General features: G+C 50.6%; 1 protein-coding gene and 1 pseudogene across 2 annotated transcripts; one reads left to right on the forward strand and one right to left on the reverse strand.

The window, feature by feature from the left end:
* Window positions 1-1273: 1273 nt before the first annotated feature.
* GCG54_00001034 (uncharacterized protein) lies at window positions 1274-1633 on the forward strand (the record flags this gene model as incomplete). Its single annotated transcript, XM_045401162.1, has 2 exons — window positions 1274-1319; window positions 1374-1633. The coding sequence occupies 2 exons, from the start codon at window positions 1274-1276 to the stop codon at window positions 1631-1633; spliced, it is 306 nt and encodes a 101-aa protein (XP_045259087.1).
* A 179-nt stretch (window positions 1634-1812) lies between these two features.
* Window positions 1813-3940, reverse strand: GCG54_00001035 (annotated as a pseudogene). The gene is made up of 14 exons: window positions 3926-3940; window positions 3838-3882; window positions 3690-3742; window positions 3576-3634; window positions 3428-3520; window positions 3228-3258; window positions 3092-3177; window positions 2933-3043; window positions 2532-2750; window positions 2427-2475; window positions 2322-2373; window positions 2164-2270; window positions 1905-2101; window positions 1813-1851 (listed from the first exon to the last, which is right to left on the reverse strand). Coding segments are annotated over exons 1-14 (1156 nt in total).
* Window positions 3941-12722: the final 8782 nt, after the last annotated feature.

Here is a 12722-nt window from a genome sequence, read left to right on the forward strand (position 1 = left end):
TTAGTAATATAGTAGAATAATTTAATTTATCTCTTATATAGTTTAGATATTTTAATTTAAACTTTAATTTCTCTCTAAACTTATCTTAATATATTATATTTATTAAATAGACTTTTATTTAGAACTTAAATTATAGTCCTTATTATATTTATATACTTAGTACTTAAATATTAAAATCTTACCTAATACTTATACCTACTTAGTATTTACTTAAGTACCCCTCTATAACCTATAGACTATATAGGTATATACCTATATAGGTATCTATAGATAGTTTAAAGCCTAAATCTTCCGCGGATGCGTGGATGCGAGTCTAGCGACGTTTTGGTGGTGCCCGTGTCACATGTCTTTCCTCGTGGGAAGTTTGGAAATGCAAGTCTGCCCAAAGGCCAGAGTGCACAATTCTATCGGCACCGGAACGTGCAGAGGGCGTGTCTCGGGCGGGCGGGGGCGGCTTCGGCAAGTTTGTTGAACAGCAGAAATACGGGTTCTGCATTGTCCCGTCATAGGAAGAAGGTTGTTCTGCAGGTAAAGTCTTATGATTTTGATGTAAAGGGAGTGGAACAAAAAGCCACTCTCGGGAAGGAAGATGTCATGGAAGATGTCAGCTTGCCGATGTCGGGTTCGTCTCTTGCAACTTCCTAGCTGAGCTGGACGCATGTTGGCGTTTGCATCTTCAGTCTGTATCTCCGCCAACAACAGCTTCAGCTTGTTGATATTTGGGCAATGATCTGATCCCTCGGCCGCTAGAAACTACTAGCGCAGTACGACAGAAGCCGTCCTTGGGACTGTCGGCAATGCTGATGCATTTTGGTCGGAGGCACAAGCGCCATGCGAAACTCGCAACACGTGTGGTCCCTGGATCATTGTAACTCGAAGGCACATGTGGAACTGTTGGCGCTTGAGAGAACAGCCCTAGAACTTGGGAAGAAGAGGAGACCACCGTCTCAGTAAAAGTGTCACACAGTTGGACGAGATTTCTCAAGCTCTCCCAAATCTCCGTGAAAAAGAGGTGAGCAAATACGTATAAAGATCAGCCTGATTCTCGATTTAGTTTACATGGAAGAACTTTCATCATCAGCACATGCAGTCTCACAACCACCTTAGTTACTACACACTGAGCTATATCACCGCAAACTACCAGACGACCTTGCCACTGCCATCAGCATCACAACAAGAAGCAGCCTAGCCACATTAGAATTCTGGACTTGCCCTGTTGGTCACCAGCAAGACTTAGGTTTCCAACCTCAACATACTCTACTCAATCATCACAATGGCGAAGTCTTCGGCCAAGCAATCTTCTTCATCCAAGTCAAAGAGTAAGCATCCCAACTCAGTATGTCTCAGTGATATCCATACTCATGTCAAAACAGGCTCCAGCAGCAAGAGCTCCAAAAGCTTCAGCACCGTCCCGGTTAACCGCTCATGGCAAGACCCCTCGCTGGACCGTGGTCAGCGCTCGGCTCAAAGCTCAAGCGCCAGCTATCCCGTCGGGCGCTGGCTTACCGAGCCGTCTTGGCAAGAGCCGTTCAACAACATTGCGGAAGTACCCGCAGCGGGATCGGCCTCGGCTTATGCAGGTGGACACCAGGGATCGGGTGCGGCTGCGACATATGCCACGTCCCGCAAGTAGCGATAACACTGAGCGGGTGGGTGTACATGATGCCTTTAGACCTTGTCAATCTCTTTGGAATTTCCGTTATTTCATAGACTACTAGACTGCGCACTCGCAATAGACTTTTCTGGCCCAGAGTTTCACAGTCCAATAAAAAAACCGCCAACCTCCTCACCATTTCATAAGACGAACCAAAATTAGAACTTGACACCGGCATCCGCCATTTGCATACCGCACTACATATTAAGTCAGCTTGTCGGACCTCGCCATTCTATGAAATGACACACACCTTCTTCACGCGAATAGCCTGGATAGTAATGAACACAGTCGTATCCAGAGGATCAAACGTAATCAGAGAATCCATCGAAGCATCCTCCTCGGAGTACAGCTTCTCATCCGATGAGCGTCCGGGTACATAGACGCTGCCTTTGTACAGGCGAAGTCGGACTTGGCCGTTGACCCTCTGCTGAGAGTAGTCGAGGCTTGCTGCCATGCTTGTGAGCTCACGATCACCTGCTTTTCGGAATCTTCAGTGTATAACAGCTCACGCTGCAGAAACGCCCTCTCAGGGCTAAAGTAAGCACCCTGGTAAATGAGCTCAGACCACTGCTGGCTCATCGTGTTTCGCAAAGAGATGACTCGACCGTCAAGGACACTAGGAATTCTGAGCATATGCACGCTGGTGTCGGTGGTGATGTCTTCTTACAGTCCCTCGATGGAGATGTCGGCGAGGCGGAGGATGGTCATGGCTGGGGAGTCTAATTTGTGTCAGAGCATGAGTTGCATGTAGACATGGCTACTGTCGTCATACCATAGCATCCACGGGACTTGAGTCCGATAAATCGGTTCTCAACGATGTCCTGCCGCGCTTGTCAGCTCAAAACTGGAAAGCCCTTGAAGTTAATCATAAACCTACAATACGGTCAACTCCATGTTCCCCGCCGATCCGATTCAACAGCCCAAAGAGCTCAACAGAATCGGTAGCGGTCCGCTGCGGCGTGACCACTTTCACCGGTGTTCCTTTCTCAAAGTTGATCGCGATATCAAGGGGCGTATCGGGAGCTTTCAGGGGGGAAACTGTCTTAGTCCACATGTCCTCTGGAGGGGTCACGTCTAGGTTTTCGAGGACGCCCGCCTACTCTTGTCAGCTATACTTGTTCATGGTGGGATTCCTGAGGTTTTGTCAGCTTGGAAGAGGATACTCGCCGAGGTCCTGCAGCATTACCTTTCCCAGTGGCATAGTCAAGGAGATCGTTTCGACCCTATGAGATCATCTTTCAGCTTGGGACTTCCATCGCATAAAACGCGTGGACATACCTCAAATCGCTTGTAGAACTCAGGAAGGCGCCAAGGAGTAATGCATCGTATTTCGGGATTGATCGTGGCGAATGTCAGCTCAAACCTCACTTGATCATTGCCTTTGCCAGTCTGCCACGAATTAGCCTCGCTTGCAGGGAGTAGTGCAATCGGACATACACAGCCATGGGATACGAATTGGCACCCTTCTCGGACGGCAGCCCTCATCTGGCCACGAGCGATGACTGGCCGAGCCAGGCTGGTTCCTGCATTTTGTCAGTCAGGGCGTCTTTCGAGTGGACATGGGAAAGCTCACCTAGCAAGTAGAGATTCTCGTAAACAGCGTTCTATACGTTGCCTTCAGTCAAACCCGGAGAATCGCTGCAAAGTTTTCTCACGCATTGGACAGCTTTCCAGCACAACTCCCTACGCAAAAGACGTAAGCTTTAGCAAAGTTGACGCGGGGATATGCCCTACTCTACGAATTCCCGCTTCAAGTCATCGACGATCAACTACAACGGCGCGATCATCAGTGACATTGTCGTCTTCCTCGGTCTACAGCCAGGCGTTGCGTGAGGTGCCGCACCTTCTTCGCACCAATCTGCAGAGCTGTGTTCTTTTTGTCAGGACAAGCAATTATCTCGAGAGTATTCAAGCACGCTACCTTTCTTCTCAACGGAAGCCCAATCAGATTCCTCCTGTCCGACGTCGGCAATGTAGCAGCTTTCGAGGCGTCAGTGGGGGACACGCCGATTGACGGGTATGTCAGATAACGAACATGACTTCGTAATTCTGTTCCACTAGCCAAGCGAGGATGACTGAAGTATCGAGCTAGCGATTGACATCAGTCTATACCATGTAGGTGCCATTTGGGCGGGTTGTGCTGTCAAATGTGAAGCGGTATTGCATCGGGAGAGAGGATTTACGCCGCCGGAGTAGCCATTGACGATGTTCTCAGCATGTTGCCATGTCTGTAACGACCTGGATTCTGGCATAAACTTACGCGAGACAAACTTTGCCTTTCGACATTTTGGTGGCCATTTGCGGAAGGGTTGTAATGTTGTTTGCCGACGAGTCAGGGGATCAGGAAAGACGGGAGGCCCAGAGAAAAGATACACAGGATTTCAAATGAAGATTACATGTAGCTCGCCATATCCTGAGAAAGTTGAAATGCATCTCTTATAGTTTCCAACTTGACCTGTTCTATTCCTACACAGTCTTGTCGGTGACTCAAAGTACGCCCTTCAACGCGCCCCTGCACGCGGCAGGAACGTCCCGACCAAACACTGGCCATTGAGTCACATCCTACATCAATCCGGAAAGATCTTGCATCTGTTCCAGATAGCCGGGATACGTGGGTGTGCCCAGAGATGGCGAACAGGTAGCCATTTTGGTGCCGTTTGACGCGCGTGGTCGTGGTGTCTCGTCTCGGCTTTCCTTCCCAGCACGGGCGCGGCCGGCTCGAGCTTCCTTCCCAGGGCTGACTAGTCTAGCGACGCTGGGGACCCGACGACGACGATTGATACCAGGGCACATTGGAACTTTGGTGAAATAGTGCAGGATTCTCGCTGGCGAGATGGAAACGCTTTACCATTTCCAACTGTGACTCACTACAATCAAGGAGCAGTCTTTGAAGTCCTGAGTAAGTTATCTTGGAGCATCCAAAGCTGTCCGTCCTGGGTTGACAAGCGTCTCTTGAAAAAGTATTTATTGAAATCCTCGTGTCCAAAGAGGAGAAGATTTCACCAGCAAATCATGTACCATGCCGGACATCTAGCTATCCGCTTCACACAGAAGATACATATGTGACGCAGTGATTCTACAAGAGGTTGCAGCACTTCCCCCGTTAAATTGAGAGAGACGAACTGGGTATTTATCTCGCCGCCCTGTCGTCCTTGCTCAGCGTGTGTTCATTTGGCTGGAATAGTCAGCGGAACGCAGACAGGTTCTATGTGATAGACAGCTCACATTATCACGTGGAGTACTTCTCGGGCTTTCAACAACGTATCACCAGTGCAGGCCCAACCATCTGTTTAGAAGGTAAAGCAAAACACCCCAGCTAAGCGGTTCATTGTTGGCATCGCGGTTTGACTTTCGACGGATGAGATGTAGATAATTTATACCCACTATTTACATACTGCTACGTTCAAAAGTCCGTCGCACAGCCTACCGGGTCAAGTGCGACATAACTCTGCTCCATCGTCCACAACCAACCCCCGTTGTGGCTTTCAGAGGCTGAACAGCATCAAATGATCCAGCAACGGCGGGTTATATATTGATCAGTTATGGACTGTCATTCTCCGCTGTTCCCCAGAAACGATATCCTTGTCACCCCCAGAGTCGTCTTAGATTGACTTAGACACAATCTGAAGATCCACCGTATGTTAGTTCTCCCTCGGACTATCAGTCAGACTTTCCGAAACATTGATCGTGGGTTGTCATAATTGACAGCCTGTCATTTTCCTGCTCTGGCGTTGTTGATTTCTCGCAACTTACTAGGCATCACACGCAGGAAAGTCAGAGGACAATAGTCAGATTCGTGCGATGCCGGCGCTCCACCTAGAAACGCGAAGAAGCATGTCACAATGGAACGCTAGCTATGAAATGAGTAACTTGGTCATATTCGATCTCATCTTCCTCCAGTTTTCGCGGGCAGTAGTCGTTTGCGCCAAGACACCTTTTTGCGACTAAAAGTCGAGTTTTACATTGCAAAATGTCTCCTATTGGAGGCGATCTTTCCGGGATCCAAATACGAGATATATAAATTACTATGTTTTGCCATGCCTACCTTTCCAACCAATGCAATCATTCCGGGGCTTTTGTTCGAAAAGGTTATCTAGGGATGATGCAAAGTATAAAATTGCGGATCTTTTAACAAGCAATGGGAGATTTCCAACGTACTCATCTTGCCCAACCCACTTTCGCATCCAGTCTCTCCATTTCCAGTTTATCTCAACACAATACGCAATGAACGATAGCAAATACCGTGACCACACCACGTAGTTCCTCAGTTGTGAGACCGATGACAGAAATCCAGAGATTTCTTATCGATGTTGTTGGTCTTAGTTGTTGATTGTGAAGGATCAGACGTCTTGCCATCCAATTGCTTCTGGCTGAGCCGGAGTACAGCTCTGGCTATGTTGGAATATATACTCGCCAGAAGTCCAAGCAAGAATAGTTGGTAAAATCGAAGCGCTCTGCAAATATATTTCGTCATCTATCTCCCATGGGCAATGAGACAAGGCGCTCCTCACAACCCGATTGATTCATGCTTGTTGGCACAGTTTCTTGCTGCCATGAGCCTTTACTCATTAGCGACAGTGGGATTCATATATATATATATATATATATATATATATATATCATTCGTGACGTAGGCGTGCTGAGCTGTTTCAACAATGCTATTTTTGTCGCACATTTTGTTAATGGCGTAGGTCTATGGCTGCTGGAGAATAGTTAGCAGCATGTGCGCAAAACGGATATGGCGAGTGATATAATTCTTGTAAGTGTTTGTCTTGCCATGCCATGTGTATTCCAAACTAGGAATAAATCAAGGACGACGTAGAAGGGCAGAAAAGCACACCAACAGATATTTGACTTCAATGAAGCCACTTTAGGCTTCAAATAAGACATCACTGTCTCTGGACAGCCTTTCCTTACACACCCTATTGCGATCTCATCTTTGAATTCTGGAAAATGGAGATGTGATTGTCAAAAACACGAATTCAGATTCTGTAGTTAAGAGCTTAAATGGGAGCCTTGCTCTAACTTCTCCGTGTATCGGGGACGATGACGTTGTCATCAGGTTACCGGATGCTGGCGTTGAGCTCGTAATGCTCCGCACGATGCGGCTCCCGGCGATGTTCCAGATGACCACCCGCCAATGCAGCTGAGAGTGAATATAAAAGACTCAGAGCCACCAGTCATCTAGGCTTTTCTACAAGCCAAAGCCAAAATCGGCCCATTGAGTGGGTCAAGGCAAAAATGTTGGGAGGTCTCTGTGGGATCTCCTGGCATGCATTACAGAAGAGAGACCGTGCTTGTGCATCAATAAACTCAGGAGCAGCTTCGATTTAGCTCCATGAGCTGGAGCCACAACTAAAGTAGTGGTCGTAAATATCCTACCGACCGTACCGGACGACAAAATTCAAATGAGCGGAGACTTCCAGCACGTATATTAAGACAGAGAGCCATCAATGTAAGTGCCTCTTCGATTAAGACATCGTGACATCCTGTGTGGAACTGATCCACTTAGAACACACCGACATGAATGCCTGTGTCTCTTGCGACTCGAGCTGGTGTTCATACTTTCCGCTTTTATAGTCACGCTCAGCGACCATAAAAGACCTCACGGTCCGGTGGCAGGGCTTGAGGCTATAAATCAAAACCTGTGGTTCACGATATGACCCGAGGGAAGCTATCAAAGAAGAATATATCGTGTTCGAGTACAGTTTTGCGCTTGAGCACTACTGCTCGCCAAAGTCCGCGGCAATCGTCAGGCAATATGACGCCAGAAGCATACGCAGAGAACATAAGAGTATATAGCCAACGTCACATTTCCCTGTCGATATACAACTATTCCAGCACAATACTGAAAGGCAGATAACGGACGATGGAGTCTAGCAACGTTCATTGAACGTAAAGTCGGGCGACTGGATGTCATCGACTCCGGTCTCGAAGTGGGGTTCCAAATTTGGCCGATCTGGTCAATTTCCTCAACTGCAGGTGAGAGTATGGAAGTCGATTGTTCCCGTTGATGCTACGTTGATGCAATATTCACACTTATATGCGAGGGCCGGGGGACATATTTGCACTGCTTCACGGGACCATATTGTCATCTGTGAAGAGGGGCAGGCTTGACTCTGCACCTTCCGCATTTGATGGGCCAAGTGCGTACACAGGCGTTCTGTCGTTGTATAATCCCATGTGAACACAGATGACGTTCTCAACTCGGTTTGCAATTGAGTGGCCATCATCCACATGATGATCAAGTCTTGGACGTGTATTTTGGCTCCCGACATCAGCTTGGCCCCACATCAAACACATTTGCAGGAGACTCAATGAGCAGCATGCACATGGAACAAAAGACTTGGGGTAGTAGTGATGAAATCAAATCCATACGATCTCCAAGAATGGCTGTATAGTTAGCAACGTATTTCTCGGCTGTGAAACGTCTGGTCAATGATGCTGAACACGTGGAGATCTCGCCGGCAGGCCCGCAACGGCCCCACAGCTCCGTGAGGAGCACCGAGTATATGGCCGATGCAACCAGAGGTCAATGGGAGAAATAGGAACATTGTCAGCGTCATTCATTGGACACGGTGGTTCGAATTGAACTCTTGCACGTCCCGTTCTCCGTGCCAGTGCGGAGGTTGGTCCCTTCGTCCCAAAATTTGTATGACAAGTGCCAAGCGTCTTGGTCAAACCTTCAGCCAAGCCACGGCTTGGCCACCCAACCAACCAACCTGTGGCTCGTAGTGTTGCTGAAGAGATAGATGACTACAGAGGCAGCCAGCTGAGGGAGGATTCAAAGTGGCTGGCGACGCGGTCTCGGCCAGACTGTTCGAGACGGCGGTGCCTGGCGTGGCTCGCCGCCAACGTCTCGAGCAGCGCGGGCCGAAAGCCTTGTGATGCGTCGGCGCCAATTAGCCAAGTCCATTGGTGTCAATGTCTTCTCATTCTCAAATGTGTGTTGCTTGTCCGACCCCAAGATATCAAAGAGTAGATTATCTGTCTTGGAGATCGGCTGCATGCGCAGGGCAGGCTCGTATTCCTTGTTGATTCTCTCGGCTATCGAATCCGGATGCACATGGAGGACCGCCGAGCGAAACGGCGCTGCTTGGCGGACTGTTGGCAGCGGACGAGACGTCATGCATCCTGCGGTGCTTCCCCGCGTACCCACGAAGCGGCCAAGAAATCACCGGAGGTGGTGGAATGGACCGGGGAATTCGAGATGTCCGGTAAATGAAGGCTGTATGCGGGCGGCGGCACAATTGACTGAGAAAGCTGACAATGGGGGCGGGGATTTCTATTGGCGAGATTGATAAACAGTTGCATTCGTAAGCTGACTGTGTATTTTTGGAGTGGACTTTCGTGTCCCTGACAGATCGCTCGCCCTGGAGGGAGGGATTTGTTTGTGTTTGGTCCAGATCTCGGGGTTCAAGCTTCTTAGGTAAGCGAGTGAGCGGATGGGTTGGATGGTTCGGCACGGCAGGATGAGGTGCGGATATTTCTCCCCCCTTCGTCCCGCTCGCCGTTCCTTCGCTGGCTGCGAGTTTGTTGTTGTCAAGTGTCAATTGAGTCTGCAGGACGCGTTCATAACTCTTGCCAGGCTGCCCTGTGTCCGCCACCCTGCGGCCAGAAAGTCAAAAGGCATAAGCATAATTGAAGAAATGAGCACGTTCGCACACGCTTTTCGGTGAGGCGCATGACGTCAACAAATCAGAGGCCGCCATTCGCTCGGACGGGAGCATTGATTGGCAGCGGGATAATAGAGTTCCTGGCGCACAATGATGTGCTGCTTGGTGCCTGTCTGGCCCGAGTCTCTGGGATTTGTTTTTCCAGCACTGAGAAGCACTGAAGCAGTCTGGTCGGGGCCTTCTAGCGCTCCGGCTGGAATTGGTGGTACAATGGTGATACCACAGTCAGCGATTGATGGCATCCTCCCGTAGGGCCAGGCCGCGAGATCCATCGGTGCAATATTCGATAGTGCCGCCGCGTTTTGTCTTGAGAGACTTGTCTGCCGGTGCCCATTTGTGTCCTTTTCTTAGTGCTTTTCGGTGGGCAGCCCCTTCTCCACGTGGAACCGGGTGACGAGGACCCCCTCACCCTTTGATGTTTTGCGCCTCAGTTTCAGTAGCGGGAGTTGGAAACGGTGGAGAATGAAGGGGGCTCGATTGCCAGATTGTGCCTTATCGTGTTCGGGACTGAGTGAATGAAGGGGAAAAAAGAGTGGTCCGCGGACGGATTCAGCGAGCTCAAAGTGTTTGCAGGTGTTCTGTTCTCCCTTGCTGATCTCTCGCTGCAGGGCACTGAGACAGAGAAACGAGCGTTTGGGAGAGACTGAGGCGAGTGCCCGTTTTTTTTTTCGCAGTCGTGTTAATTTGTTCTCGACCACGCAGGTCCCTGTCGGAAATTCCCACAATAAATGCTGCAGGAATATTGGAGAAAATATTGGACAGGAAGGGTAAGGCGCGATCCACCTCAGCGCCAGCCACCCCCTGCACCACTTTGGCGCTTTCCGTTTTCCGTCTTGCCCGGCTGATGGTTGTCCTTCAGTGGGCGATGGCAATTGCCAGTGACAAACGGAGGAGGGGAAACAGCAGGCTGGTGACAGGCTTTCGTTGGCGTTGGCGGGTGGTGTTCTTCTGTTCAGCTGAACGGCGCCTTGTTTTCCACGTGTGGCGTCGCTGTGTGCTCGAAGGCGCCGGGTACCTTTTTCGTTCAGTTTCTCAACACAAAGAAGGGCGGCAGCAAGCCCAGGGGATGATTGACAGTGTTGACAGGACAGCAAGCCATCGCGAGCGCCCACGCTGCGGAAGTGCGTGACGGTGTCTTCAATAGCCAAGCCCGCCATCCCAGGGCCCATCGCCGGCCAAGACTGCGATGGAGAAGAGGCGGCTGGCCTCGTCCCGTCTTGGGGTGTTGTTGTCCAGTGCGCTCGGTCAGACCGGACCAGCCAGTAGAGCAGTAGAAATGTGCATCGTCCGTTGAGCTGGCAGCTGCAAATGCACTCGCACAGGCGCTGTGCTGCACTGCCCAGTTTGTGCGCTCTGTTGGCGGCTGCTCTTCATCAGCGAGGGGTACGGTATTGGATGCTCGTATGATGGAAATACGGTTGGTTGGGGGGAGGCAGTGAGAACGCAAAGTTCAGGTGAGGAAGGATTGGCAATTGAAGGCGCCGTGTGAATGGTAATTGCCTTTCTCAGGCACCTGGAGATGCGGAAGTCACTGCCTGCGGCAGCTGCCTTCCTGTAACATTTCATCCATCCATCGTTCCTTCCCTCAGTGAAGAAAACGAAAAAACCAGGCAGGAGGCAGGAGGTACGTACCATCAGTGTGTCCCGCCTTCCCCAACCCGAGCAGTAAACCTGGCGGGAAGATCCAGCGGTCCTGGCCAAGCGATTGGAGTCGCTAAACTGCATCTGGGACCCCGGACCCGGTACGTACTTCCTTCGGCTGGTGCTATTCGCCAGCCACTTGGTCGAAGCAGGTTCGAACTTCCAGGAACTTCTCAGAGCCCGTCGCTCCCGCAGCGCTTCCCTTGTCTCCCACGCCGCAGCAGCAGCAGACTAAGGTACCCCCTGTGACCCCCTCTCTTCCTGTTCAATGTCCCTTCCAGTGGCCATCCCTTCCTTCCGGCCTTCCCAGGTGTGGTGTCCACTGGGTTGCAATGCCCTGCTGTGTTGTGCTGGAGGGTGTGGATTACGGGTTGCATCTGCTGTTTAGCCGTTTGCTGGCGGCGCTTCTGCACGCCAGGGAAGCCTCGCTGCATCACCTGAATATGTAGCTCCTCATATGAAATAATACCAAGAGATACATCTAGTCACCCAACTTCTCCGCAGGGCTCTCCTCCTGGGTCGTACCATCCGATCCATCGGCCCTCTTCGCTGCGTCCAGTGTACCTCAGGTACCTGTAGGCTGTCTGTCTGTCTTACTCTTTACCGCGATTTCTTGCTTTTTGGTCTGTCGATTCCCATCTATTCAGTCATCACTGTCCCGATTGCCTCTCCGTCCTCCGCTCTTCTTGTCTCCCACCTCTCTTCTCCCTCCTCCATCTCCAACCCCGACCACCCTCGAGCACGAAACAGACGTCTTTTGACTCTCCCGATCAATCCGGCGCCCTCCGTCTCTCTACCTTCTCCCCTCCGCACACTCGCTTCGTCACCACTCGAGGAGGACCAGGAGTCAGGACCGACCGATCGAACCCGCTCCCGACGATACCTCAAACGCTCCAACAGCCTTTCGACATCCACATCCACATTCACATCCTCACCACTGTCGACCGCTGCATCCGAGACTCGATATTCTATCTCTCGTCCTCGACAATTTCTTTTCCATACAGCTTCTCCCCGACGAGGTCTACCAAGGATCAATCTCGCCCAGTACGCTTTTGGGTCCGCCTGACACGAGAATCTCGCTTCCCTCACAATCCCACCCTCCCGAAGACCGAGCCGAACATCCACCCCTGGTGACGAATAACCGCCCTCTCGAAATCACCGCGTCTCAGAAATCCTGACCTCGAAGTCGACCAAAAACACAACTCGCGACGTGCATTCATACATACGTACGCTCGATTTCGCCTCCCGGAACGACGAAACTGGCCCTCTTCTGCAGTCTGCATCGACCGAGCAAAAAGCAACGCTTTGAAGCAATCTGTGTGGCAGAAAGCTGGGACGGCAGCTGGACCTTGCTCGACCTCCCGACGACTTCGGACGAAAACATTACGACGCAGTCCATCAGCCAATACAACAGTAAAGCTTTTTGAAAGCATCTCGGCCGAACACATACCACATCACTACCGACCAACGCTTGCTTCCACGACTCGATCACATTCCAACCACGCCCAATAACCTGGGCTTGACCTGCTGGATTGTGGCTCATTTCTCGACTCGTGCCAATCGCTGCGTATTCTGGCCGACCGCAATTAGGAGGAAATATTTCACTCTATTGCTTCCATTGTCTCCGCATTCCAGTGCCTTGTTTGGCTCTTTGGTGAACACCTACGACTAAACCCTTCTTTCGAAGCCTCCTTCTCTTTTCAACCTCGACTTCTGCAACATCGACTTGACGCCTCCTCACTGTCGCCAAA

This window comes from Colletotrichum gloeosporioides, assembly GCF_011800055.1.
Source record: "Colletotrichum gloeosporioides strain Lc1 chromosome Unknown consensus_81, whole genome shotgun sequence".
Taxonomy (NCBI): domain Eukaryota; kingdom Fungi; phylum Ascomycota; class Sordariomycetes; order Glomerellales; family Glomerellaceae; genus Colletotrichum; species Colletotrichum gloeosporioides.